Source organism: Puma concolor, chromosome D1, assembly GCF_028749965.1.
Source record: "Puma concolor isolate L17-30 chromosome D1, mPumCon1.1.hap2, whole genome shotgun sequence".
In the NCBI taxonomy this organism is placed as follows: Eukaryota; Metazoa; Chordata; class Mammalia; order Carnivora; family Felidae; genus Puma; species Puma concolor.
Window position 1 is genome coordinate 8,196,681 of NC_141676.1, and position 24,674 is coordinate 8,221,354.

The 24,674-nt window shown below is 43.2% G+C and overlaps 2 protein-coding genes and 2 long non-coding RNA genes across 6 annotated transcripts in view; 2 read left to right on the top strand and 2 right to left on the bottom strand.

The window, feature by feature from the left end:
- Positions 1–4,887, bottom strand: part of RTN3 (reticulon 3) — a 60,809-nt gene extending 55,922 nt beyond the window's left edge. The window contains exon 1 of the mRNA XM_086677109.1: positions 4,531–4,887. Coding sequence (XP_086533235.1) covers positions 4,531–4,669 — 139 coding nt within the window. The 5' untranslated portion in view covers positions 4,670–4,887. The remainder of the gene's footprint in view (positions 1–4,530) is intronic.
- Positions 4,888–4,982: 95 nt separating this feature from the next.
- On the top strand, positions 4,983–6,588 carry LOC147576402 (uncharacterized). 2 transcript variants are annotated; one of them, XR_015240751.1, is made up of 3 exons: positions 4,983–5,099; positions 5,190–5,371; positions 5,528–6,588. It is a non-coding gene; the product is annotated as an uncharacterized LOC147576402 (long non-coding RNA). The 2 variants fall into 2 exon arrangements; XR_015240753.1 differs by having other exon boundaries at positions 5,190–5,305.
- A 4,862-nt stretch (positions 6,589–11,450) lies between these two features.
- Positions 11,451–24,674, top strand: part of ATL3 (atlastin GTPase 3) — a 49,442-nt gene continuing 36,218 nt past the window's right edge. The window contains exons 1-3 of one of the 2 annotated variants that reach the window (XM_086677113.1): positions 11,451–11,714; positions 24,022–24,236; positions 24,377–24,520. In XM_086677113.1, coding sequence (XP_086533239.1) covers positions 24,030–24,236; positions 24,377–24,520 — 351 coding nt within the window. In that variant the 5' untranslated portion in view covers positions 11,451–11,714; positions 24,022–24,029. Of the gene's footprint in view, positions 11,715–11,809; positions 12,040–24,021; positions 24,237–24,376; positions 24,521–24,674 lie in introns of those variants that run through there. The other variant, XM_086677112.1, reaches the window with a different exon arrangement.
- LOC147576403 (uncharacterized) lies at positions 12,507–15,558 on the bottom strand. Its single transcript, XR_015240755.1, has 2 exons — positions 15,449–15,558; positions 12,507–12,691 (listed from the first exon to the last, which is right to left on the bottom strand). It is a non-coding gene; the product is annotated as an uncharacterized LOC147576403 (long non-coding RNA).

Sequence of the window (24,674 nt, forward strand, 5' to 3'; positions counted from 1 at the left end):
CAATCTGATACAGTATTTAAAGGGATTCTCTCTGAAACTGCACTATCACAGAGTAAAAATGTCTTACATAAGTCACAAGAATGCAGTAAAAGACTTCAATGACGCAATCACAAGCAATACTGATTATAGCTAAACTTATGTGGCATATACAAGTTTTCAAAACATCTGTAGCATACTCAATGACCAAAAATAATTCTAGAATTAACAGCTGTAATAAATGAACTGAGTAAAAAGTCAAGTCAGTTTCCTGGGCAGCTTCTGAATAAGATAATTATATAAACATAATATCAACTTGATAATTTTTATCTAAAAAGCTTTACTATTAAATTAATATATTTTTCACAAGCCTATAAAGTTTTGGAGGCAGTTATAAAATTCATCATTAACAGTAAAGCTGAACATAAACTATTAAGTACATACAACAAATATGTGTAATTATTCATTTATTTGGAGCCTTTTATAATTCCACTTGGAATTACAAAAACGGTTAAGTTCTAGGATTACTGCTAAAGGGAAGTGCTTTTCTATAGAACAAACAGCCTCAAAAAAACTGGAAACCTTAACTCTCCCTAAACTTCAATGACATGTCACCAACTCCCTCACTACTAAACTTCATTTACAAGTGCTTGAAACACATACAGGATTAAAGAGGTAAGTGAGCCCCTCCCCCCCAATAAAATAAAATAAACCAGTGAGTCTTAGATCAGGATGAGTATATAATTTCCTTACCACAAAATACAATAAAAGCAATAGTATTCATCTTATTTTGTTTTTAGGCCATCTCAAATTATAAAAATTTAAAAACACTGATGTACTTACCAGCAATTTCATAAACAATCATCTAGAAATTTCAATTTAGGGTTAAGGTATGCTTGTCACACATGAGAGACTAGATTAGAGTGGTTCAACTATTTGTGAATGTGACTCTAAAAGAAAACAGTATTAAAAGAAACATTTTATTTCTGGGGAATAAAAACCATCCAAGTCAATAGGCAAATGTAAACCATACTGACATGACCATTCTTGCTGTCTCCTGTACTCTTTCTTGCTTTCACTGACAGTGTATTGTAACGCACTTATGGTCCGAATGCTGCAGAAAATACTTAAGCATATATTTTTAAGCTTTATTTAAGTAATCTCTACACTTCACGTAGGGCTCAAGAGTCACATGCTCTTCTGAATGAGCCAGCCGGGCGCCCCAATACTTAACCATACTGATGTCATGCCAAGCTATCTACAAAACACCTTGGCTGCCCCTCAGCTTCCTTTTAACAGACTGGCTGAGTGAAAGGGCTGGTAGCTTAGAAGACATTAATGTGAAGGGTCAAAAGCTGCAACACCCACTTTTATAAGAGGAAAGTGGTGTAAGATCTTCCTTCATTGTGAGGAAGATTATGATTTCTCACTTGAAATTCAACTGACATTTTTTATCTATGTGCAAACAGTTTGTAACCTGCAAATAAATGTATCAAATATTAGGTACTCTTATTCAGTGAAAGTGAGGATTTAAGGGCACAAAGCAAATTTGCCTAGGTCATATTGCTGAGGCTCAGGATATGCACAAGGTCATACAACCATTAAAAGACAGAATCAGGCTTGAAATCTATATGCCTTTGGAGCTCAAATCTGCATGTTTATCACCATGTCATACTGCCACTGATAATGTGACATGAATATAATACAGTTAATGTCAGTGTTAAACAGGTAGATTCCTTCCTAAGGGTTAAGATGGAAAATACAAATTACATACTTATATTTGATTGACATAATAGAATAAACTGTGAAAGTGATGCCATAAAAAGTACACAGGACAACTAAGCTTCACGAGTGAGAAAAGAAGGATTTAAAGCAAAAACTTTTTTTTAACTGTCCAAGCTGTTTTTGCTTTGAGTTAATTTCCATGAACAGATACAAGAAATGTAGCTTTATTCTGGCATCATGATATTCAGAGCAATAATAAAGGACAGTCTCTGTCAAGTTGTAGGATTTTAAACACTATTAAACGCTTTAAAAAGACAGTAAACCTTCAGACACGGTATCTATACTTGGTGTCTAATAAAGGCAATCCCCCTTCTGAAAAAACACTAAATATTTAAGTCTCTTTTACCTTGACCTCAAACTTCTGCCTTTGAGATCTTTGATTTTCTTCAGAGGCAGAAAATCGGGATGCCAATTCTGGCCCTTGACCACCTTCTCCCAGCATACTCTGCTGGCTGCACTAGCACCTGGGCCCTAGACCAGAGAGTGTCATCACTCATTCTCTACCTTTAGGTAGTAACTAATATTTCTAAAAGCTGTTACTAGACAGGTCAGTTGAGACAAAACTTTTTCCTGCAGGACACCAAGCGACCACCCTTTCCACATTTTGAAAGTCTCTTAAACCAAGAGGAGCTTGGTGAAAAGAATGTGAAAGCTGAAGGCTGACCTCAATCAACACTTGTAGACTTTTTAAACAATCGAGGTAGATTTTTAAATGTCCATTTTAAATAGGTTAAATTGTGGAATAACAAACTTCACCTTATTTTCGTAGTGCAGAAGCCTAGGACATTTCCTCTGAGATATGGAGAAAACATTCTACAAGGGGGAAGAGCTTCTCCAATGGAATGATTAAGCACACATTACAGTATCTTAAGCTCAACTTTTCAAGTAGTGACCCGACCAATGAGGCCCACCAAAACTGCATTAATGCTTTTTAGATAATATTAATACCCATCTACAACAAATGAGAACTTAAGTAAGACAGAGTATCTATCTATTTTGCAGGTGAATCAAGAATTCAAAATCGCGAAGAATCAAAAGGTCTATACAAAAGGGCCAACAACCAAACAGTAAGCAATGACAAGTGATTAAATCCAAAACACCAAGTTGCTAAGTTATAGGGAAGCTGTTGTTCATCTGGACCTTTGCCCAGAACACAAAAATTTGGAGGAGAAACGCTGGCCGTTTAAAGGGAACAAGGGTTCTAAATTTGCTGCCTCATTCCTTTATCTGGACAGCTAATCTTGACCTTGCAGAAGCTTCCTCTGATATTGTCTCTATCAAAATGGCCATAACCACACTGGAGAATCCAACAGGGTCCCAAAAGCTCTTATGTGGAAATCCAGTGTTCAAAAAACTAGAGAAAAGGGGCACCTGCCTGGCTCAGTTGGTGGAGCATCCAACTCTTGATCTTGGGGTCGTGAGTTCGAGCCCCACTTTGGGTGTAGAGATTAAACAAAACAGAACATCTAGAGAATATTTAAAGCCAAGATCAGAAATCCCACGTTCTTTAGAACAATCAACCCAAGATTCTGGCAATGGAGACAACGGAGTATTTTAAACCCGCTCAAAATCCTTTAAGGTAACTAAATGCAGAGCAAAATCGTCTGTACTTTCCCCGGGTTATGGCCCCCTTCCTTTGACGAAAAGGTTTTTTTTTTTTCTTTTTTCTTTTTTTCAAAGACTGAGTTCCTCTAAGAACCACCACCTGCTCATGGTGCATTTTTTTTTTGCCCTCAAGAAGGCATCTGCACTGCAGATCTCTGCACGAGGGGAGCTTGCCAGCCAGCTCCCACCAGCAGGCAAACGCGTATACAATGGAAACTAAAAGCGGCCTGCAGCTTGCCTCCTAGTCTTTCACAGAGAGACAGAAGAAGGGGTTCAACCAGCTCCTGCTTTGTCTAATTTTTCTCCCCCTCCCCCCTTTCTGCGCTAAACACTCCCCTTTGTTACACTGCGATCAATAATGGCCCATAGAGAGCATGAAATCAAAATGTGTTGATGGCTTGGCATGACTCTATTATCTTCTAGAATATAAGCAATTGATTGCTTGTCCCCACCCCCACGCCGCGCCAGTGAAGAGCGGGCTGTGTTGCAGATGCAGCCACGGATCCATCTTGGACCATCGGCTGCTCCCTCCCAAATCTTCCCGGAGCTATTCTCATCACGCCTCCTCTCACCTCGGAGCCTCAGAAAAGCGAGCATTTAGGGAGTCTAACCACAACAAAAATTACAGGCGCAGGAAAAGAGCACAGAAAACGGCTACCATGTTTCCATCAAACGTCCTGATCCTCCCCCACGGGAAACCAAAAAAATATTTCTATATTTCTGGAAGACTACCACGAATTTCCGACTATGTCAACACCTGTCTGTAAACCCGCAGTGCAACCTTTGCACCATCATCTCTTCAAAACCCTAGCCAGCTCGCTCTCCTGCAACCAACCTGCCCCAATCCTCTCAATCTCTCTAATCCTCCACTAAATCACCCCGGTTCAGCCGACGGCTCCCCCGAAATGGTGTTTCTCCCCCACCTGCTGTGCCTCGGCGTTAACGCCCACTCCCCAGAATATCTCCCCGCCCCCAACCTGTTTGCCTCACACCCCGTTATTTCCTCACCGCCTGCACCACCTTACTCTCCCCTCCCCCTTAGCCCATTTTCCAGCCGCTCGTAACCGGGGGCTGAAGCCCCTGGTAGGCGAGGGTCCTTTGCCTTCCCTGACACTCCAACGTCTCCCCCACCCCCCAAGGGCGGGGTTCCCCGGAGCGCCTCACCCGCACAGGAGGAGCCGCAGCTCTTCGCCCCCAGGGCGGGGCAGGCTCCAGGGCTCCCGCCGCCGGGCGCCGAAGGCTCGGCCCCGGAGGACGACGACGAGACGGACGGAGACTGAGTGGCCGCCGACGGCTCCGCCATGGCCGCGCGAGCAAGGGCAGGAGAGGGGTGAAGAGAGATGTGGGGCGGGAGAGAGGGAGGGGAAAGAAAATAATCGGGCAGCTGGCTCTCGGAAGTCCCTTCGCTCCTCCTGCTCCGAGGACAGACTCCGACAGACTGACTGACTCAGCCGAGCGCAGCGAGAGGGCGGGAGGGTGAGCGCGAGCGCGCAGGCGCACAAAAGGCCCCCGGGCGGGCGGCGGTCGGGTCTAGGCGCCCAGCGACGCAGGGCGCAAGCGCAAGAACTGTCCCTCCGCGCTCCTGCGGGGAAGGAGGGGCAAAACTGGCTTCACCAAGCGCGGGCGCGAGAGGCCGGGGTGGGCCGCGCCCCTCCGGGAAAGAGACGCAAGGGGCGTGGCCAAATGCCAAGCCCCGCCCACCACTGCGGCCGAAGTGGGAGGGGGCCCCGCTGGTTAGTATTTCTTCATAATTCCTTATGTGAATGTGTCAGGGTCGCCGGATTATGCGTTTTAACAATAGAAGTTTCTTTTGCTTCCATTAGCTGGAGAATGTCTTTCCCATAAATTCCAGAGCGGATGTCTTTTGTCTGATGCGTTCCTGCCTGTGACGCCAATGAAAAGTGAAAAGCGGAATGTGGATATAGGCCCACTGTGCAAGGTGCTTTATTAATTTTTCTGGATGTGTCGTAATCTCTGAGGCAGAGATGGAACGGTCTCCCATTTGGTAGGTGGAGCAAGATGCTATACAGAATGAAAAACTATTACTCATTCTAGTCACATTCCAATGCAGCCAACAGAACCTGCTTCATATTCTTACCTTGTTTCTGTTCCCAAAGAGGGGTCCACCTTGGGTCTTAAGGTTGTCCTTTCCTCCACATAGGCTATCAAGTAAAGAAGACATATTTTGAAGAAAAAATAGCTGAGCTAATGAGAAGAAGAGCCCGGAGATAACATCCTGGCTGCGGTTATGGGGGGATGGTAAAATGAGGTATTGAGAATATGCCACAAAATACATACGATTGAATTTTATCCATAGCCTAAATGGAGTCTTTAGTAGAAAATTTATTTGAAACCAGATATCTAGCTTATACTGGATTTTGTTCGTTTTTGTTTGTTTTGTTTTGGTCTCCTCTTTGGTTGGATTGTGAAATTCAAAGCCTTCTCCATACACGTGATCAAAATACTTGAAATGTGCATGATTCTTTTAAAAAGGGGAATGTAAACTGGAAATGGCAAAAAATCAAAACTGTAGGCCTTGTGATTGCTAAAGCAGCAATCGATGACCTGAAGGGCAATTGCAAGATCAGCAGATCCTGTAGAGATGCAGCCTCATGAAGGGGGAGGTGGTATGCCAGGCAGCAACAGAAAGGACGAGTGATCTGACCATTGGAAATCTTCTAGAACAGGAAGTAGACTACATCTGCCCTTGACACTTTTTAAGGTCAGGTAAAGCCCAGATAGGAAAAAAACTGGCCATTGCAATGCTCTGGAAAAAAAGGCACAGAAGATATTTCCCAAAATAATACGTGGCAAATATCTTCCTCTGACACTTACGGCATCAGTTGATAATGCAGCAATCTGTCCTTTAGATGACAAAGGGAAATAGAAACCCATCTGATAACCAAGCCAGTTATCTACCCATTCTGATAAATGCATAAACTTTAAAAATGTATGCTATTAGATGCTGGATAAGAAAATGAATGAGGCTGGTCCTTAGCCCTGACAGCGATTGCTAGGCTCTTAAGGAAAGGAAAGGAAACCTGTTTTCATGGTAACTAGAAGTAGAGAAAAGAAGCTAAAAATAAAGGTACGGATGTCTTGGTGGTCCTTTCATACTCTTAAGATTTCTTCCGTAAGAGACCTTTGTGCTAGGTCCAATTCCTGAAACTGTTTTTCTTTCCTGCTCCCTCTTGCTGTACCAGTAAACTTCCCTGAGACTGACTCTTGCGTGAGATGTTATTTGTATCTATGATTTGTTCCACAAATGTTTACTGATCACCTGCTGAGAGAATGACACCATCCTGGGGAATGTGGAGGAATCAAAAAAATATGTTTGTCCTGTCTTCAATGAGCTTACAAGCTAGTTGGGGCTCGAAAATACTCGCATAAAAATAAAAATTAAATGGCAACCAAAACAACCCCAAACAACACAGAACTGTAGTGTTCTGATGAGATGACAACTCAGTTGTATGAATTTAAAGGGAGAGGGAATCATAATGGAGCTGGTAGTGGCTTGGGAGGTTTTATGAAGAACAAAGTCAGAGTTTGGAATGGTAAGGAGGTCGTTAAAAGCAGAGAATGGAGTGAAGCAAATGAAGCGGCTGCTTTTGTGCAAGTATACAGTAAGACCTCCTTCTGGGCAGACCAATCACTGGAGAGCACTCCTTCCTCCCTGCCCAACCCATGATGCACTTCAACGCTGGCTTGTTTAGCAGAACTTGGCCTAGATTTGATCCCCTCTTGCCCCTCCCCTCCACAGGCTGCCTTAGGGCTACATGTAGACTACACGGCCATCTGTGGTGGCTAGAGGGTCAGAAGTGTGACTCTACTCTAGTAAGGTTTTTAGGGTGTGGTTAGCCCAGTTGGCTAGAGCCAAGGGCTTGAATTGAAACAAGAGGGAGGTAAAATGGGAAAGATGTGTCGGGGCCAGAGTGTGGAAAGGCAGGAATACAGCACTGAGGAACTGAGGGTTCCTCTTAAGGCTAATGGGAATATGGGGGGACCCAGTGAATTCAGTGAGGTTTTCCGACAGAGATGGGCTCAGATGGGATTATTAAAAAAATGTTTTTTCAATGCCTATTTAGTTTTGAGAGACAGAGCGCAAGCAGGGGAGGGGCAGAGAGCGAGGGAGACACAGAATCCGAAGCAGACTCCAGGCTCTTGGCACAGAGCCCGACGCGGGGCTTGAACCCGCGAACTGTGAGATGGTGACTTGAGCCGAAGTTGGACGCTTAACTGACTGAGCCACTCAGGTGCCCCTCAGTTGGGATTTTTGAAGTGTTCACTGGAGCATAGCCACTTCTCAGTTCTGTGTAGCAATTTTTTTTTTTTTTTCTGGAGTAATTTTTTGCTGCTGAGGCACTGAGTTGGGCCTCTTCTTCCTTGGCCCTGTCCTTAGAGGACTGGTGTTTACACAGCTAGTTTCCCACCTCGGCTTCTAGGCCATCTCATTATCCCATCTTTTCCCCCTGACTTAGGGGAAAACAAAAGGATATATTTTAATTAAGAAACCTCTTTGAATATATTCATATGTTATGTATATAGGAGTATATATATTCAAGAATAGGCCCACTATAAAGTTTTCTTCTATTCTTAACCCCTCTCCAGCAGTTACTAGTCTCCTCTACACACACATAGGTAAGTACTGTTAGGAGTTTTTGTGGCAAATGCAAAGGTGAAGAGAGCAAATCTTCATCCTCATTCACTCTTTTTAACATAAATGATAGCATGCTATACACAGGTTGTTGCTTCCTTTCCTTAATAGTAAATTCTAAGGGTCTTTTCTAGTATCGTTTTTTTTTTTTTTTTTTAAGTAGGCTCCATGCCCAATATGAGGCTTGAACTGACTGAGCCAGCCAGGCACCCCTCTAGTATCTTTTTGAAGAAACAGATAGCTGTGCTGTTGGCTGAAATAACAATGATGAAGCAGCTGATACGTTTTGAGATTTTACTGTGTTACCACCACGTTGAGGGCCTGATATCCGACTTTTTCTTTTTAATTTTTTTGATGTTATTTATTTTTGAAAGAGAGAGACAGAGAGACAGAGCATGAGCAGGGGAGGGGCAGAGAGAGAGAGGGAGACACAGAATCCGAAGCAGGCTCCAGGCTCTGAGCTGTCGGCACAGAGCCCGATGTGGGGCTCCAACCCACGAACCATGAGATCGTGACCTGAGCTGAAGTAGGACGCTTAACCGACTGAGCCACCCAGGCACCCCTCCAACTTTCTGACACCCTGTCAGTTGGGGTTGACTATTTTCTTTTCATAAACTATGCCACCAAGTCAATAGCTCATTTTATACACAGAGCAAAGTAAGGTAGATATTTAAATGACACCCAGAGATGCCAGTAGTCCAGTCTGTCCCTTCCAAGGCCCCAGACTGTTGCTTAAACGTGGATCTTAGGAGTAGGCGGTAGGAGGAAAGGCTGAATTGGGTCCCAGCACAGTCACAGTGAGTGATAATTATTTACTTGGCTATTTACCCCATAATACTGTGAGTCTCTGGAGGACAGGAATGTGTCTTACTCATATATCAGCAATATGGCCTAGCACTATGTCTGGCACATAACAATTCTGGAAAGCTATTTTTGGAAAGCTTTGGGACCTGAGTCACAGTGGATGTCACTGCAGAAAACAATTTTGTTACTTGTGTGCTTCATAAAACACTTGGTTATCTGGAATATTTCTGACTTTGTTTTTGCTTTTTCCCAAATGACTCCGGTTACCAATATTTGAGCACCAACTATGCATCAGTCATAATTGCCCAATACTTACATCGCATTTAACCCACAACAACTCGAATCATTTGGCAGGAGATAATGAAATAAGTTCAAAGAAGTTTAGTAACTCCCCCCAAGTTTGCACAGCTAGTAAGCAGCAGAGCCGGAATTCAAAGACAGGCTGGTCTGACCCCAAACACTGTGGCCTTAGCCATTCAAACATGTCTACATGTCACCTGCTTCTGGAAAACCACAAGGAAAACACAGACTCTGGTCATACCACATGACTCAATTCAGAGTGAGATGGCTAAAGGCAGGCTGTAATCAGTATTATCAATATTGAGCATTTTAAATGTCTACTGTTTTGATGACCCTGGTTATTGGCGAAGAAATAATGACACTAACAACAAACCATTTTTTCTCGTTTATAGGAGTTTTCTGAGTGTGACTAATCCTTAAAATCTACCTATAATTTGTACTGTTGTTCCAAATGCAACTAACACTGACTTTGGTGATATTATATTGAGACAGATGTAATGTCAGCATTTACTGGTCACTTCCTGACAGGATGGACTTCAGCAGATCTCCGTTGGGAGCCCTTAAAATAGAACAGGGTATTTTGTTCAAAAGCAGAAGTTCGGGACTTAATATTAAGGGAGCAAGAAAGTGAGTGAGCAGCGTTAGGTGTCACATATCCCTTCTTTATTTATCTGTTCAATAAATATTAGAGTTTCTACTATCTGCCTGGCATTGTTTGAAACACTGTGGATACAACAGTGAACAAAAACAGACAAAACTTCCTATTCTGATGGGAAGAGAAGTGAAAAGACTATGTTTTACTTAGGGGCAACTGGGTGGCTCAGTGGGTTAAGCATCTGACTCTTGATTTTGGCTCAGGTCATGATCTCATAGTTGTGGAATTGAACCCTGCCTCAGTCTCTTGTGTGGAGAGCGTGGATCCTGCTTGGGATTATCTCTCCCTCTCACACTCTCTCAAAATAAGTAAATATTTTAAAAGACTATGTTTTACTTAAAACATAATAAGTCATATGGCAAGAAGTCTAATGAAAATGGATGAGGAAAGGGTCTAGAGAATTCTGGGATGTATGTCCAATTTTAAATTCTTACACTGTATGTTGCAATTGTGACCAGTCATTGGCCTTTGGCCCCTCTCTCTTTCTGAGCATGCCACATAATGCCCTGTAGCTGTGACACATCCTGTAGGGCCTGCACACCTAGTGTGAAACCCCATTAGCCACTTGCCCTGATGTCCCTGTCTAGGTTTTTGCTGGCCTAAATGGACTAGATCTAGACTTTTTTTTTTTTTAACGTTTTATTTATTTTTGAGACAGAGAGAGACAGAGCATGAACGGGGGAGGGGCAGAGAGAGAGGGAGACACAGAATCGGAAGCAGGCTCCAGGCTCTGAGCCATCAGCCCAGAGCCCCACGCGGGGCTCGAACTCACGGACCACGAGATCGTGACCTGAGCTGAAGTCGGACGCTTAACGGACTGCGCCACCCAGGCGCCCCAGATCTAGACTCTTACATCTAAAGCCTCAAGGAGAGTATTCAAGTGATCTTGAGTGTTTGGGAAGAATAGGAAGGCAGGGGAAAAGAAATCTAAACATGGTCTCTCTAGTAAGATTAGGCAGAATTATCTCTATCTCTTCACCTCTGTCCTAATCACTCAGGCACTAAAAACAGCTCAAAGGCTTGGCAAGGCCTACAGGTAGCTGGAAGGAGGTTCTGGGTAGGTTATAATAGTTAAGGCAAAGGCAGAAGAAAGTATAATAATTTGTCTAATGAATGAGGGAATGGTAATACCAAGAGGTGGTGGTGGTGCTGGGATGGCTGCTTTAGCCTCCTATAAGCTCCACCAGCTACTTAGCTCCGATAACTGCCCCTACCCCAACAAATCCAAAATAACAAGATTCTTCAACTGTGGCAACTGACATTTTCTCAATCATATGTGAAGTGTGAATAAAAGCATTTTTGGAGAACCTGCTTTTGCATTGATCAGTAAGTTGTGCTTGCAAAAGTAGTTTCAAAGCAAGCTCCTGTAAATCTGACATTTACCAGACATGGCCATAGCTTAGGCTGGACAAAGCCTGTGGAAGGAGACTCATTGGAATTTCTTAGCTATCAGGGCGGTGGTGATCCTTCACCACCAGCCTTGGCCAGGCAGGGGATTATGGGGTCAAGCCGATGATGGTGGTAATGAAGTCACGACCTCCTCTCCTTGTGAAGTCAAAATCGTTAAAAAACCAGTGACGCTCACGTCATCCAGGTTTGAGGCCTCCCTTCCGTCCTTAGACACCGAAACCGTCTCAAACGCGGCGGGTAGGGGCTGAAGGCCGGTTACCCCAAATCCCTCGCCCCGGACCGTGCCTCAAGCTCAGGATCCCAGCGGGGCTCGCGGGCGGGCCCGGGCTTGAGCGGGCTCGCTCCTCCCCTCCCCGCGTGGCCTGTTGGGAGTTGTAGTTCAGTCGTCGAAGAGCCGCGCCAAGTCCTTTCTCTTCCGCTTCCTCCCCGCCCCGGATGAGTGCGCAGACTAGGGACCGCAGGCTGGGACTCAGAGCGCCGGACTACAATTCCCAACGGACAGCCGCCCCCATTGCGCAGTCCCAGGTAGCCAGCGGCGCGCGCGCTCGCGCGCACGAGCACACGCGTCGGGAGGGCGGGATTCGGTCGCTTGCGCCTCCCCCACCCCCGGCCCGCCCAAGCGCCTGCCGCGCCTCGCAGACCCGCCCCGTGTTCTTTCCCTCCAAGCTCTGCGTACCCCTCCTTCCCCCCAGTTTCTTCTGGAGCCCAGGCCCCGCCCGTTTCCCGCCTCTTGGGCCCGGTTCGTTCTCGCCTCAGCCCGCCCCTCTCCGCGCCCCTGCTGCTTGTGCTGAAGGCGGAGGCTCCATGTTGTCCCCTCAGCGAGCGGTAGCGGCTGCATCGGGAGGAGCAGGTGAGGTGCCCAATTTCCCCCGCCCCCGCCGCCCTCCTGATTATAGTTCCAAGGAGACCGCCCGTCCGCACCGCCGCCCTTTCGGTCCCGGGGCTTGTACCGCGCGCCCCTGCCCAGGGTACTCTCGGCCGCGACTTCGGGGCCGGGGGCTGGTAGCGAGGATCGGGCGCTGGCGGCGCCTTGGCTCCCAGCTGGGAGCGGCCGCCTTCGGGGGTCGGGCCCTGCGCGCCGGGGAGGCCCGCAGTGCGCGAAGGCTGGTGGGGCGGGCGGGCGGGCGGAGTCCCGCAACTGCGGCCCCGCCGGCCCCGCCCTGGCCGAGCGGCGCGCGCTCCGGGGCTGCGGCCCCCCCCTCCCTGCCCGGCACTTCGCTCGCTCTCTCGCTCGCGGCCCGGGATCCGGGGGCCCAGGGAGCGGGAAGGTAGATGGTCTAGGTTCAGCCTTTGGCAAGGCGCTGGCGGACTCCGAAGTCTTGGAGTTGGAAGCTTTATTTTCGTTCTAACGACCTCGAGGCGCTGACAAGTATTAGGAGAGTGGATTTTAACATCACCCTTCTTTCCATGAACGAGATCAAAGAATGCGGCCTGAATTGGTCTTTAGGAAGTTCTTCTAGGACGTTAGGCACCGGACGTTGTGCCGAGGCTTTCCCGAAGACCTAACAAAGAGCAAAAGTATTAACAATCAAATAGAGACCATAGGTTGAAGGATAGATACTTCATCTGTCATTTTACCCAGCTTTGTTCTTGGCTTGTGTGTAAACTGAAATCGCCTAAAGTTTTACTCGAGAAACCTAGAAGCAGAAAAAAAAAAAAAAAAAAAAAAAAAAGAACATTGTTTGGAGAATCTTAAATCCGAGCCCTCGAATCTGAGTGCGAAGTTGGGTGCAATGTTTTGTGAAAGGGAGAGAAGAACTAACGGACCCCAAAACGTCACTTCACGTTTTGGCTTGCCTTTGGAGAAGCAAAACCTACGTGGTTTTAATCTGTCAGGTGTTCAGTGTTGCAGTGACCTGAAGTTCAAATTAGTGCTTTTTTCGACTTTGTACCAAACTAGCCTTGTAGTCTAGAAATTCCTGTTTCTGCTTTTACCACCTGTATAGGAAACGGGTGGATGAAACGGATCTCTGTAAGAAAAGAAATAACACTAGTGCAGCACGTTGTTTTATTAGCTACCGTTTACTATCTCATTGGGATAATCGTGAAATTAAGGAAAATAACGATAGGGGATAAATGTGTGTACTGGCATAATTTTCTTAGCGTTCACTAAATAGGACTTGTTTCGAATGGGCTTTTTAAAATTGATTTTCTGCGTTGCAGCACTGTGTTTTTCGTATGATTTCTAAATCTTAGAAAAAAGTTTAAATGCACACTCATTATTTAAAATGAGATAATAGAGAATTGTAAGAAGCAAGAGATCAGTATAAAGTTGTCTGACCTCCCCATATCCCCAGTGCTAGGTCATTTAACAGTTTGGTTAGTATCCTTTTTTAATTTTTTTTTTTAACATTTATTTATTTTTGGGACAGAGAGAGACAGAGCATGAACGGGGGAGGGGCCGAGAGAGAGGGAGACACAGAATCAGAAGCAGGCTCCAGGCTCTGAGCCATCAGCCCAGAGCACGATGCGGGGCTCGAACTCACGAACCGCGAGATCGTGACCTGAGCTGAAGTCGGGCGCCCAACCGACTGAGCCACACAGGCGCCCATTAAGATTCCTACGAAGCACCTGGGTTGTGTGAACTTGTTTGAGAACCGGTTTAAAATTTGCCTATAATGACTAGGCATGCCTGTTAAGTTTCTCTGGCCTTGTGAACTGAGAAATTGTTTAGGTAACACAGATGCATTTTATTTAAAAAAAAAATTTTTTTTTTTCAACGTTTTTTATTTTATTTTTGGGACAGAGAGAGACAGAGCATGAACGGGGGAGGGGCAGAGAGAGAGGGAGACACAGCATCGGAAACAGGCTCCAGGCTCCGAGCCATCAGCCCAGAGCCCGACGCGGGGCTCGAACTCACGGACCGCAAGATCGTGACCTGGCTGAAGTCGGACGCTTAACCGACTGCGCCACCCAGGCGCCCCAACAGATGCGTTTTAAAGTTAATCTGTATTTGAAAACATTTCCCCAAGTTATCTGAAGTTTTAGGAATATATTGTCTAAAAAACATGGCAGGGGAAGGGGGAAGTGAGGGGAAAGCTTTTGTTTAAAAGAAAAAAAAAAAGCTTTAGTCACTGTAGAGCCGACTATCTCAGTGCTGCACATTAGAAAAACCTGTGGTGTTTAAAACCTGATGATGTGTGGGACCCACTGATTCTGATTTACTTCATCCAGGGGCCAGCCAACAGTTAACCCCAAGTAATTCTAATTTGCGTACTAATGTATACTAAAATTTCCCTGTAGGTGGTTGCTTACATTTGAATTGATTTGTTACTTTATGGGAACTATAATTTGTAATATCAATATGCGTTAAAAATTTTTTTTATGTTTATTTTTGAGAGACAGAGCTGGGGAGGGACAGAGAGAGAAGGAGACACAGAATCTGAAGCAGGCTCCAGGCTCTGAGCTGTCAGCCCAGACCCCGATGTGGGGCTTGAACTGAACCTGGCAGTCATGACCTGAAGCGAAGTCAGACACTTAACCGACTGAGCCACCCAGGTGTCCCCGTAATATCAGTATTTGTATTAAGAAGTTGATGCTCTTTGCAAATTTGTAAAAAATACTTTTTAGTAGCATGTATTTTGATAGAACTTGATATATTTCACAGCTAAAGTATATTACAAGTTAGGAAATAGACTTTACTGGTGTAGTAGGTGAAAAAACTTTTTATGTCTTGATAAGGCATCCAAGTCAAATATTGCCAATTAAAAAAGCATTATTCAGTTGGAACACAGACAAATAAAACCTTCAGGTAACCAAATTGATTTTGGTGATTTCTTATTTTTAGGGAAGAGTCAAATAGGATGAATATTGAACTCATTCTATTAAAAAAATGTTTTTTTTATATAATACAACCTGGCGTCATTTTTAGATTCAGCCTGGTCTCTGCATTTCTGAATCTTCAGTACTGTTTAGTCATAGTTATCTTTATAAGTTCATAAAGCACTACAAAACTGACCAGGAAAATACGGTTTTGTTCAGCATTCTGTGCTAAAGTACACAGATTTTTTTTTTTTATGGCAGATGAATTGAGAAAAAATTCCTCTTAAGCCCTTGAATTGATTAGAATGTAAATTTCCCCCAGTGTTCTCTTTTGTTTCGTATAAGTAGTATTTTCATTGAGACAACTTAAAAAAATATGTGTATCTACTTACTGCCTTAAGACAGAATAGAATACAGTATATAAAAGCACTCCCCAGCCATGAGCAAATGGAACCACACCCAGCAGTTGGAGTTGGCTGAGGTCTTAGTGTACTTACCCTCACATATGATGATGTGTTTTCTCTGGCCTTGTCTGAATTAGGAACTTTAAAGACTGCCAGCGAGAACAAGGCATGAAATGATATGCCTCTGTTTTTGGGTGTGTTGCTCTTGCCCTTTATTAAATGTGTTTCAAAAGGAGAGTGGAAAACTCAGGTCATAACTTTACCCTGAGTCATACACTATACTTAGTAGAAATGTTTCTGAAACTGAAGTTTATTTGCTTTTTGGAACTCTCTGAGCAGTAAAGATGAGCACCGAGGCTGGCTCTACTCTAGTGGTTCTTAACCCAGGGTGATTATGCCCCGGTGGGACATTTAGCAATTTCCGGGAACATTTTTGGGTCTTACAACCAGGGGGTAGCATTACTGGTATCTAGTGAGTAGAGGCCAGAGTTGCTGCTCGATATCCTGCGATGAATGGGATAGCTTCCCACAGTAGAGAGTTACCTGGCCCCAAATACCAGTAATGCCCAGGTTGAATAACCCTGGTCTACACTGTCGAATTGATCAACTAAATTCTGTATGAATTTTCTGAAGTAGCAGTTGCAACTGCTTCCAGTTAACTAGTTTCATTGAATTTATCCCCGTTCAGGTGTGTTTTCAAATATTTGAGGGGAATTTAAACTTTTTTTCCTACGATGCTTTTTTAAGTTTGTTTATTTTGAGAGAGAGAGAGAGCGAGCGAGCGCACAGTGGGGAGGGGCAGAGAGAGAGGGAGAGAGAGAATTCCAAGCAGGCTCTGCACGGTCAATGCACCAGCCTGACGGGCTCGATCTCACCAGCCAGATCATGACCTGAGCCGAAATCAGAAGTCAGATGCTTAACCGACTGACTGGGCCACCCAGGTGCCCCCCTATAATGCTTTTCTGATAGAATTTATTTGTTAGAAGTTATGTTTTCCATAGACCTGAAAAGCCCAGTTATGATTCAGTAGTCTCACCTATTTTTAATTTAGCCTGTGGAACTACGTTGTAAAAAGTCTTTTAAACATTCAAAGTTAGATCGTTCTAGGAAGAGTTAATGCTGTAATTTGCTAGGTCTCTACAAATGCTTCCCTGTGATAATTTGTTTCACCTGTTAAGTCTTTCAACTTTCTACTTGGATTGTCTGCCTTTGTTATTTTGGTGCAGAGCTAAGTGTATTGAATGCAGTTATCACAGAGATTATTTGAACAGGTGTATATAGACCTGTTGGTGAGTCTGGATTAAGGTGTGTTGTGCCAAAAGTAAAGGATAAATCAGTACTTTAAAAGTAATTGGAAAAAAGATTGTAGCTTCCACACAAACTGTTAAAAGACTTTAATTATCCAGATATTTTCAGCATTTCCTACATACCTGAAGTGATGGCTGTTTCAGTATTACTATGAGCTATTACAGCAATAATCAGAATTGGCAGTATGAAAGAGCATTTGTCCTACACACTTTTTTTTGAACATAGGTTTTAAGTTCCCTTATATGTATATGGATGACAGATGTGACTATGGTCAGGCCACATCTCTATATGTGTACAAAAATGTCTCTGTTATTCATATAAACACAATACAGCCTTAGCTCTTCATATAAACGAACATTAACTGTTCATATAAGTGAGCATTACTGTTGTGTCAGAGTAGATTTATAGATCTTGGGGAAGAATTGCTTCACTAAAGGGAGAAGGCATGTAAGGTTGCCACTTAAAAGTTTTTCTACTACCATTCCTGGAGGTTGGATCTTTAGACTTTAAGATTCCTGAGAAGTGGGAGTAATTTCATTGCAATTAGGGGGAATCCCAGTCCCCACCCAAGAAAAAAACCCCTCAAAACAAAACCCCAAACCTCGAAAGCTTTCGTGTGAATCCTTAGCAAGTTGCTTTAATGTTTTTATCATTATAAATTTTGATCTGTTCTTTAGCCAGTCCTGTATAATTTAAATTACGCCAAGGGACGAATGGGTTACCTAGCAAGTTTGGCCAATTTAAATATCCAGGAAATTTTCAATTGTTAAAGAGTCATTGAATTTTAGAGCTAGAAAATCACTTCACCTACCTGCCTGGTTTTGTAGAGGAAACTGAGACACAGAGAAGTAAAATGATTTACTCATGCTGTTAAGAGTCATTGCAAAACTGGGCCCCAGTTGTTGGGGAAGACCTTTCTCCTGTACATTCTGCCTCACTAGAGTAACAGCCTTTGCCAAAAGAGGAGCTTGAGTCATAGGAGGAAATGATAGGATTTGGGGATATAGTGTAAAGGAAGATAGAGTTGGGAGGTGTAGAGGTTGAGAGGTAGAGATTTCAGAGAAGTGGAATAATTGAGAGGATTCATTTTGATGACACTACAAGTAGACTTAGGAAATGTTAGTACTGGAAGGGTTTCTAGAGGTTGAATCTTGACTCATTTCACAGTTGAGACCGAAGACTAGACATGCCCAGAATGACACAGGTTGTTAGTGGTAGGACTGGAACAGGAACTCGTCTCTTGACTCCTACACCCGTATATTTCTACATATTACTTCTGAGAGTGAGGTGATGGTGGAATATCCAGGCGAATCTGTCCCTTAGGCAGTTTCACATTTGGACCTGAATGCAGGTTAGGAATTAATGAAGTTGCATCACCAAAATAGAGGGTATAGCGAAATTACAAGAATAAAGAGCTCATTGAGGGAGCGAATGAGAACCACAAGACTGAAGCAGAGTGCTGGTGTAACTCACAGGAGGCCAAAGAGAAAAAGAAGCAGCTGAAGGAGATGGTAAAGAGATTGGGTGGGAGCTAGGAATGGGCACTGTCTCTGAGTCCAAAGGTTTTCAGAAGTTCTAGAAGCAGGTGGCAGTTGTGTTGTCACACAGTTGAATGAGAATCAAGAAAGGGCCGTTGGATTTGGCAAGAGGTCATTGATAAACCTGAGAATAGTTTCAACAGGGAGATTGAGAGGAAAGTCAGATTGCAAAGTGATGAGAAGGGAATGGGTAAATGGATGAAGACATACCTTCAAGGAGTTTGGCGGTGAAAGGAGACTGCAAGAGGGAAGAGAAGAAACTGATTTTTATTAAGATACTTGACATGTACTATTGGGGTTAATGTGCACAATACTAGGAAACTTCTTCCTTTTAGATACTGGGACTGAATGTGACAGTTTCCCTACTTCCCAGAAGCTCCCAGCTGGGTAATAAGTCATGATCACAAATGCTAGTGTTATGAGTGGAATAATAGTAGGTATGAGGTTTTATTGGAAATAGGAAAGTGGGACCACTTTATTGAGTTCCTAATATGTGTTAGACTCTGCTTTGAAATGAGTATTCAATTTGTAAATAAATGGAGCTACAAGTGGTAAGAAATTTATCCATAGTCACATTGAGACTAGGTGGTGGGGTTTATACAGTTATTCCACAAGTATTTATTGGGTGTCCACTAGGTGTGGGCCTTGTTCTGGGATCTTGGGGGATCTAACATTGAACAAAAGAGACAAAAATTCCTGCCCTCATGGAGCTTACATTCTAGAGGGGAGAGAAAAAAGATTCAAGCCCTGCCCTCTGGATTCCAGAGCCTGTTTTCTTTTTAGTATATCAGGTAAAGTGATAGGCTCTGAGAGTCTGGGCTGGAAGGGATCAGGACAGAGGGAGGGTGAATGTGAGCGCCGAAGGATAATCGTTTGCCTGGAGTCAGGGGGGAGCTTGCATTTCAGGAGGTGGGAACAAATGGTTGAATAGGTTGTACATTGGAAATTTTGGAATCCAGGCAGGACAGGACCTGAATCCTAAGTTTCTTCCAGTAGAAAGACCAGTGAATGTAAATCTGCCTGGGAAGATGAGGGGAGTAAGGAATTAGAGGAACCAAGGCAGTGGGGAGAACCGTGAACAACTTTGGCTTACAGGATGGAGATTTAGCTTTGAGCCATCAGTCCATAAAGTATTTTGATAGCCCCTTGTGTAGTTGCTGTCGTGATGTGTTTTTGTGCTGTAACAAAGGTCAGCCCTAATGGATGAGGTCCTATCATTAAAGTAACCCTTGGGGACGGTGCCTAACTGGCAAGAAAGATTGGAGGTGGTATGGCCTAAGCTAGGGTTTTGATGAAGGGATCTTAAGGGATCAGAGAGCCTGAGATATGCAGATAAATCAGCAAAGGACAGTTATTTTTTTATTTAAAAAATTTATTTTTGTAGTTTTATTTAACTAATCTCTACACCCCACGTAGGGCTCAAACTCACGACTCCGAGATCATGAGTCACGTGCTCCTCCGATTGAACCAACCTGGTGCCTCTTTTTAAAAAAATTTTGGGGGGGGGGCGGTTACCTGGCTGATTCAGTCAGAGGAACATGTGATTCTACACCCACGTGGGGTGTAGAGATTACTTAAGTAAATAAAATCTTTAATTTTTTTTTTTTAAGACAAAAAGGACATTTATGTAACATCTGGAAAGGTGTGAGTAGAAATAAAGTTTTTACTTGGAAGATCAATGATACTGTCTCTTTGTCTTAAGAAGTGAGAGAGAAAGATGATGTGAAAAGAGAGCAACTCTGTTTAAATTGAATTATTGGTGGTGTGTACAGTTCAAAATGATTTTTCCCTTAAGTGGAACCAAACCAAAGGAACAAGATCTTTTTAAATCCAGTGTGCCCAGTAAACTGTTGTGAAGAGAAATGCAAGCTCACCCCGGGTCCTCCAACTAAACATAACCCGGTTCTCTTCCTTTTCATTGGGCTGTAGGCGGAAAGAGGAAGAAATGAATGACGGTCTTACCGCCTTTGTTCTCCCAACTGGCCTTCTCCGTCGTCTTCATCTTCCCTTGAAGCACAGTTCATTGTGCACAACTGCATACGTTCTGGTCATCGGTTTATTCCATCTTGTCTGTAGCCCCAGGAACCTTACCTCCTGTGCCTGGTGCTCTGACAAAACCATCTGCATCCTCGGGGTCATAGCTTTCAACCGTATTCCAGAACATACGGTTCATTGTTTTTACAGTCGTTTATTGTGGGCCTGCTGTGTGTCAGTACGTCCACATTGCTCAGCAAACTTTAATGGTGGAATAGATGAAATTGAAAGAGCCAGCATCATGAACTTAATTGTGAAGTCCCCTGGGACTGTTGTACGGGTTACTGGGTTTGGCTGTATCTGAGAGAGCCTTCAAGTAAGTTTCATTCATTCATTCATGCATTCATTCACATAACAGCGAGCCAGCATGGCGCTTCTGCCGCATGAAGCCCTAGGCCCTACCTCTCTTGTTGCTCCAGTGCTCCCGGGCGTTGCCCTCATGTGCCTGGTGCAGGATGACTCCCTCCCGCTGATGCATCCAGCTAGCAGGAAAGGGGGAAGTTGTTATATCGTTTCCAGTCAGAACTTAGGTACACGGTGATGGCCCTGCTACAGGATTGGGTTGAAAACGTTTTTCTTTCCGGCAGTGTTATGCCCAGCTAAAAATTTGTTGCCATAGCAGGAGGGGAAAATGAATGTTGGGGGAGTGACCAGCCATCTCAGGGACCTTGTTTGGAACTGCTCTGAGTATTGCACAGTACTTAACACTGTGGCTTATCCATAAGGTCCGAATAAATTGTTCTTGTTAGTTCTTTTATATGAAAGATTGAAGGTCCTTAGTTCCTGGATTCACCTGCTATTGTGGCAATAAAAAGAACTGTGAGAGAATATTCACAGAAATGTTTCCTTTTATCCAGGCAGTAAAGGGAAAGAAAAATATTCCTATACATTTATCACAATGATACCATGACAGTTATTGTGTATTTATAACTTGTTTTCCAGTAGTCTGCCAAAAATTAAAAAGTGGCAAGACCCTTTTGTTGCTGACATTTTATTTTTTTATTTTTATTTTATTTTTTAACATTTATTTATTTTTGAGACAGAGAGAGACAGAGCATGAATGGGGGGAGGGCCAGAGAGAGAGGGAGACACAGAATCTGAAGCAGGCTCCAGGCTCTGAGCTGTCAGCACAGAGCCTGATGCGGGGCTCGAACTCACGGACTGTGAGATCGTGACCTGAGCGAAGTCAGACGCTCAACCGACTGAGCCACCCAGGCGTCCCTGTTGCTGACATTTTAAATATAAAAAGTGATCAGCAATTTCTTTAGCTTAAAGGGTGCAGTATGGCAGTCATGCTGTTTGTTGACTTTGCCTGCTGTGATCATGCAACCTTCAGTCCTTCCCAGACAAAAGTAACTTGGGAACCATATTTGTGATTTTGGCCATATCTGCTTACCTGTACAATGCTTTACTTAATATTTATCTTTCAATTTACTTTATTATTTTTAAAATTTTTTAATGTTTACTTATTTTTGAAAGAGAGAGAGAGCATGAGCAAGGGAGGGGCAGAGAAGGAGACACAGAATCTGAAGCAGGCTCCAGTCTCTGAGCTGTCAGCATAGAGCCCCATGTGGGGCTCCAACCCACAAGCTGTGAAATCATGACCTGAGCGGAAGTCAGATGCTCAACTGACTGAGCCACCCAGGTGCCTCTCAATTTACTTTAAATTGATTCCCCTTTTAAACTTGCCATCCTTCTAAGCAATAGTCCGTTAAAACATGGTTTTGTTTCCTAATACACATTAAAATACATAATTATTATAATAAAAATTGTCCTTTTAACTACATGGAAACATCTCCTTTAATGCCTGTGGCACATACTCACATTTAGGGAAATAGTGCTTTGCTTCATCCTTAAGCTACGCTTGTAGCTTTTTGTAAACTTTCCATAAATCCATAGCTACTAAGTGGCTCGGAATTTCTTTCTTTTTTTAAAATTAAGTTTTTTTGTTCATTTTTGAGAGAGAAAGTGCAAGCAGGGGAGGGGCAGAGAGAGGGAGAGAGAATCCCACTCAGGCTCTGTGCTGTCAGCGCAGAGCCTGACACGGGGCTTGAACCCACGAATCGTGAGACCATGACTGGAGCCAAAGTCAGACGCTTAACCAACTGAGCCACCCAGGGGCCCTGGCTCTGAATTTCAAAGAATTAATATCTTTGTGCATTCAACTGTGTCAGGGAAACTACTAGTTAGTGCTTAATTTTGAGCTAAAGAATTAATTGCCCCTAAAATGTTGACTAGGTTATTAAGAGTGATCTGCAAGTCCTAGCCCCTAAACATCCTTTCAGGCTTTTCTCCAGAACTTGTTGGGCAAGATGTTTAGCTTTTGTAAGCTCTAGTATCCTTATATTAATTAATTAGTTAATTAATTAAATTTACATCCAAATTAGCATATAGTGCAACAGTGATTTCAGGAGTAGATTCCTTAATGCCCTTTACCCATTTAGCCCATCCCCCCTCCCACAACCCCTCCAGTAACACTCTGTTTGTTCTCCATATTTATGACTCTTATGCTTTGTCCCCCTTCCTGTTTTTATATTATTTTTGCTTCCCTTCCCTTATGCTCATCTGTTTTGTATCTTAAATTCCTCATATGAGTGAAGTCATAAGATATTTGTCTTTCTTTGACTAATTTCACTTAGCATAATACCCTCCAGTTCCATCCACGTAGTTGCAAATGTCAAGATATTCTTTTTGATTGCCGAGTAATATTCCATTGTATCTGTATACCACATCTTTATCCATTCATCCATCGATGGACATTTGGGCTCTTTCCATACCTTGGCTATTGTTGATAGTGCTGCTATAAACATTGGGGTGCATGTGCCCCTTTGAAACAGCACACCCGTATCCCTTGGATAAATACCTAGCAGTGCAATTGCTGGGTCATAGGGTAGTCCTATTTTTAGTTTTTTCAGGAACCTCCATACTGTACAGAGTGGCTGTACCAGCTTGCATTCCCACCTAGTATCCTTGTTTTTAAATACAGGGCGGTATTATTTACCTCATAGGATTGTTCTGAGGATTAAATTAAATGTATGTAAAAGGCTTAGCAGTGGCGGGCATCCTTTCTACTGTTGATGGACATTTGGGTTGTTTCTGGTTTTGGACTATTTTGAATAAAGCTGATGTGAATGAACATTCTTGTATTTCTGTCTTTTGGTAGACGTAAGCATTTATTTCTCTTACATACCTAGGAGTAGAATTGCTAGATGGTAGGTATGTCTAGTTTTAATAGATATTGCCAAGAAGATTTCCAGAGTGGTTATATTCTCATCAGAATGTGTGTGAATATTCCAGTTGTACCATATCCTCTCCCACAGTTGATATTGTCTGTCTTTTAAATTTTAGCCTTTCAGATGGACAGGTGATGGTATCTCATTATGGTTTTAATTTGTTTTCTTTGCTAAGTAATGGTATGGAACCACCTCTTTATATGATTATTGACCATTTGGATATCCTTTTTTCATGAAGTGCCTTTTGCTTATTACTATTTTAAAAATTGGAATATTTGTCCTTTTCTTATGGATTTCTGTATTCATTCTGGATGTGAGTTTTTGGATACAGGTATTGTGAATATTTTGTCCTAGCCTGTGGCTTTCATATTTACTTAATGATGTCTTTTAACAAGCAAAAATTCTTAATTTTATCATGGAGTCTAATTTGTCATTTTTTTCTTTTATGGTTAGTGCTTTTGTGTTTAAGAAGGTTTTGCTTTGAAACCATGTTCAAAAATACAAATTAAAAAAAAAGATTTGAAACTTAATATTTTTCTCTCCAACAATCTAGGTGATGCCATGGAGACTGGAAAGCCTGGTCCAGTGCAGGTTGTTTTGGTTCAGAAAGACCAGCATTCCTTTGAGCTAGAAGAGAAAGCTTTGGCCAGCATTCTCTTGCAGGACCACATCCGAGACCTTGATGTGGTGGTGGTGTCCGTGGCTGGTGCCTTCCGAAAGGGCAAATCCTTCTTTCTGGACTTTATGCTACGATACTTATATTTCCAGGTAAGTGAGAATTATTTCATCTCAGGTTAGAAAATGAGACTTTTGTGTCCAAAAGAGCAAGATAAGCTCATGGATTATCCTTGATGTGCAAAATTACTCAAAATTTAAGATTTAATGGATATTGCTTATTTCTCCTGTAGAAGGAAGGTGGCCGTTCAAATTGGTTGGGTGACTCAGAAGAACCGTTAACAGGATTTTCATGGAGAGGGGGCTCTGACCCAGAAACCACTGGGATTCAGATCTGGAGTGAAGTTTTCACCGTGGAGAAGCCAGGTGGGAAGAAGGTAAGGAAGAACAGACTTTTAAATGAACAAAAACAACAAAATGGGAACTTTAATGTGTACTCTGATAATTCTGTTAAAAATAATATGTATCCAGGGGCATCTGGGTGGCTCAGTGGGTTGAGCGTCTGACTTCAGCTCAGGTCATGGTCTCATG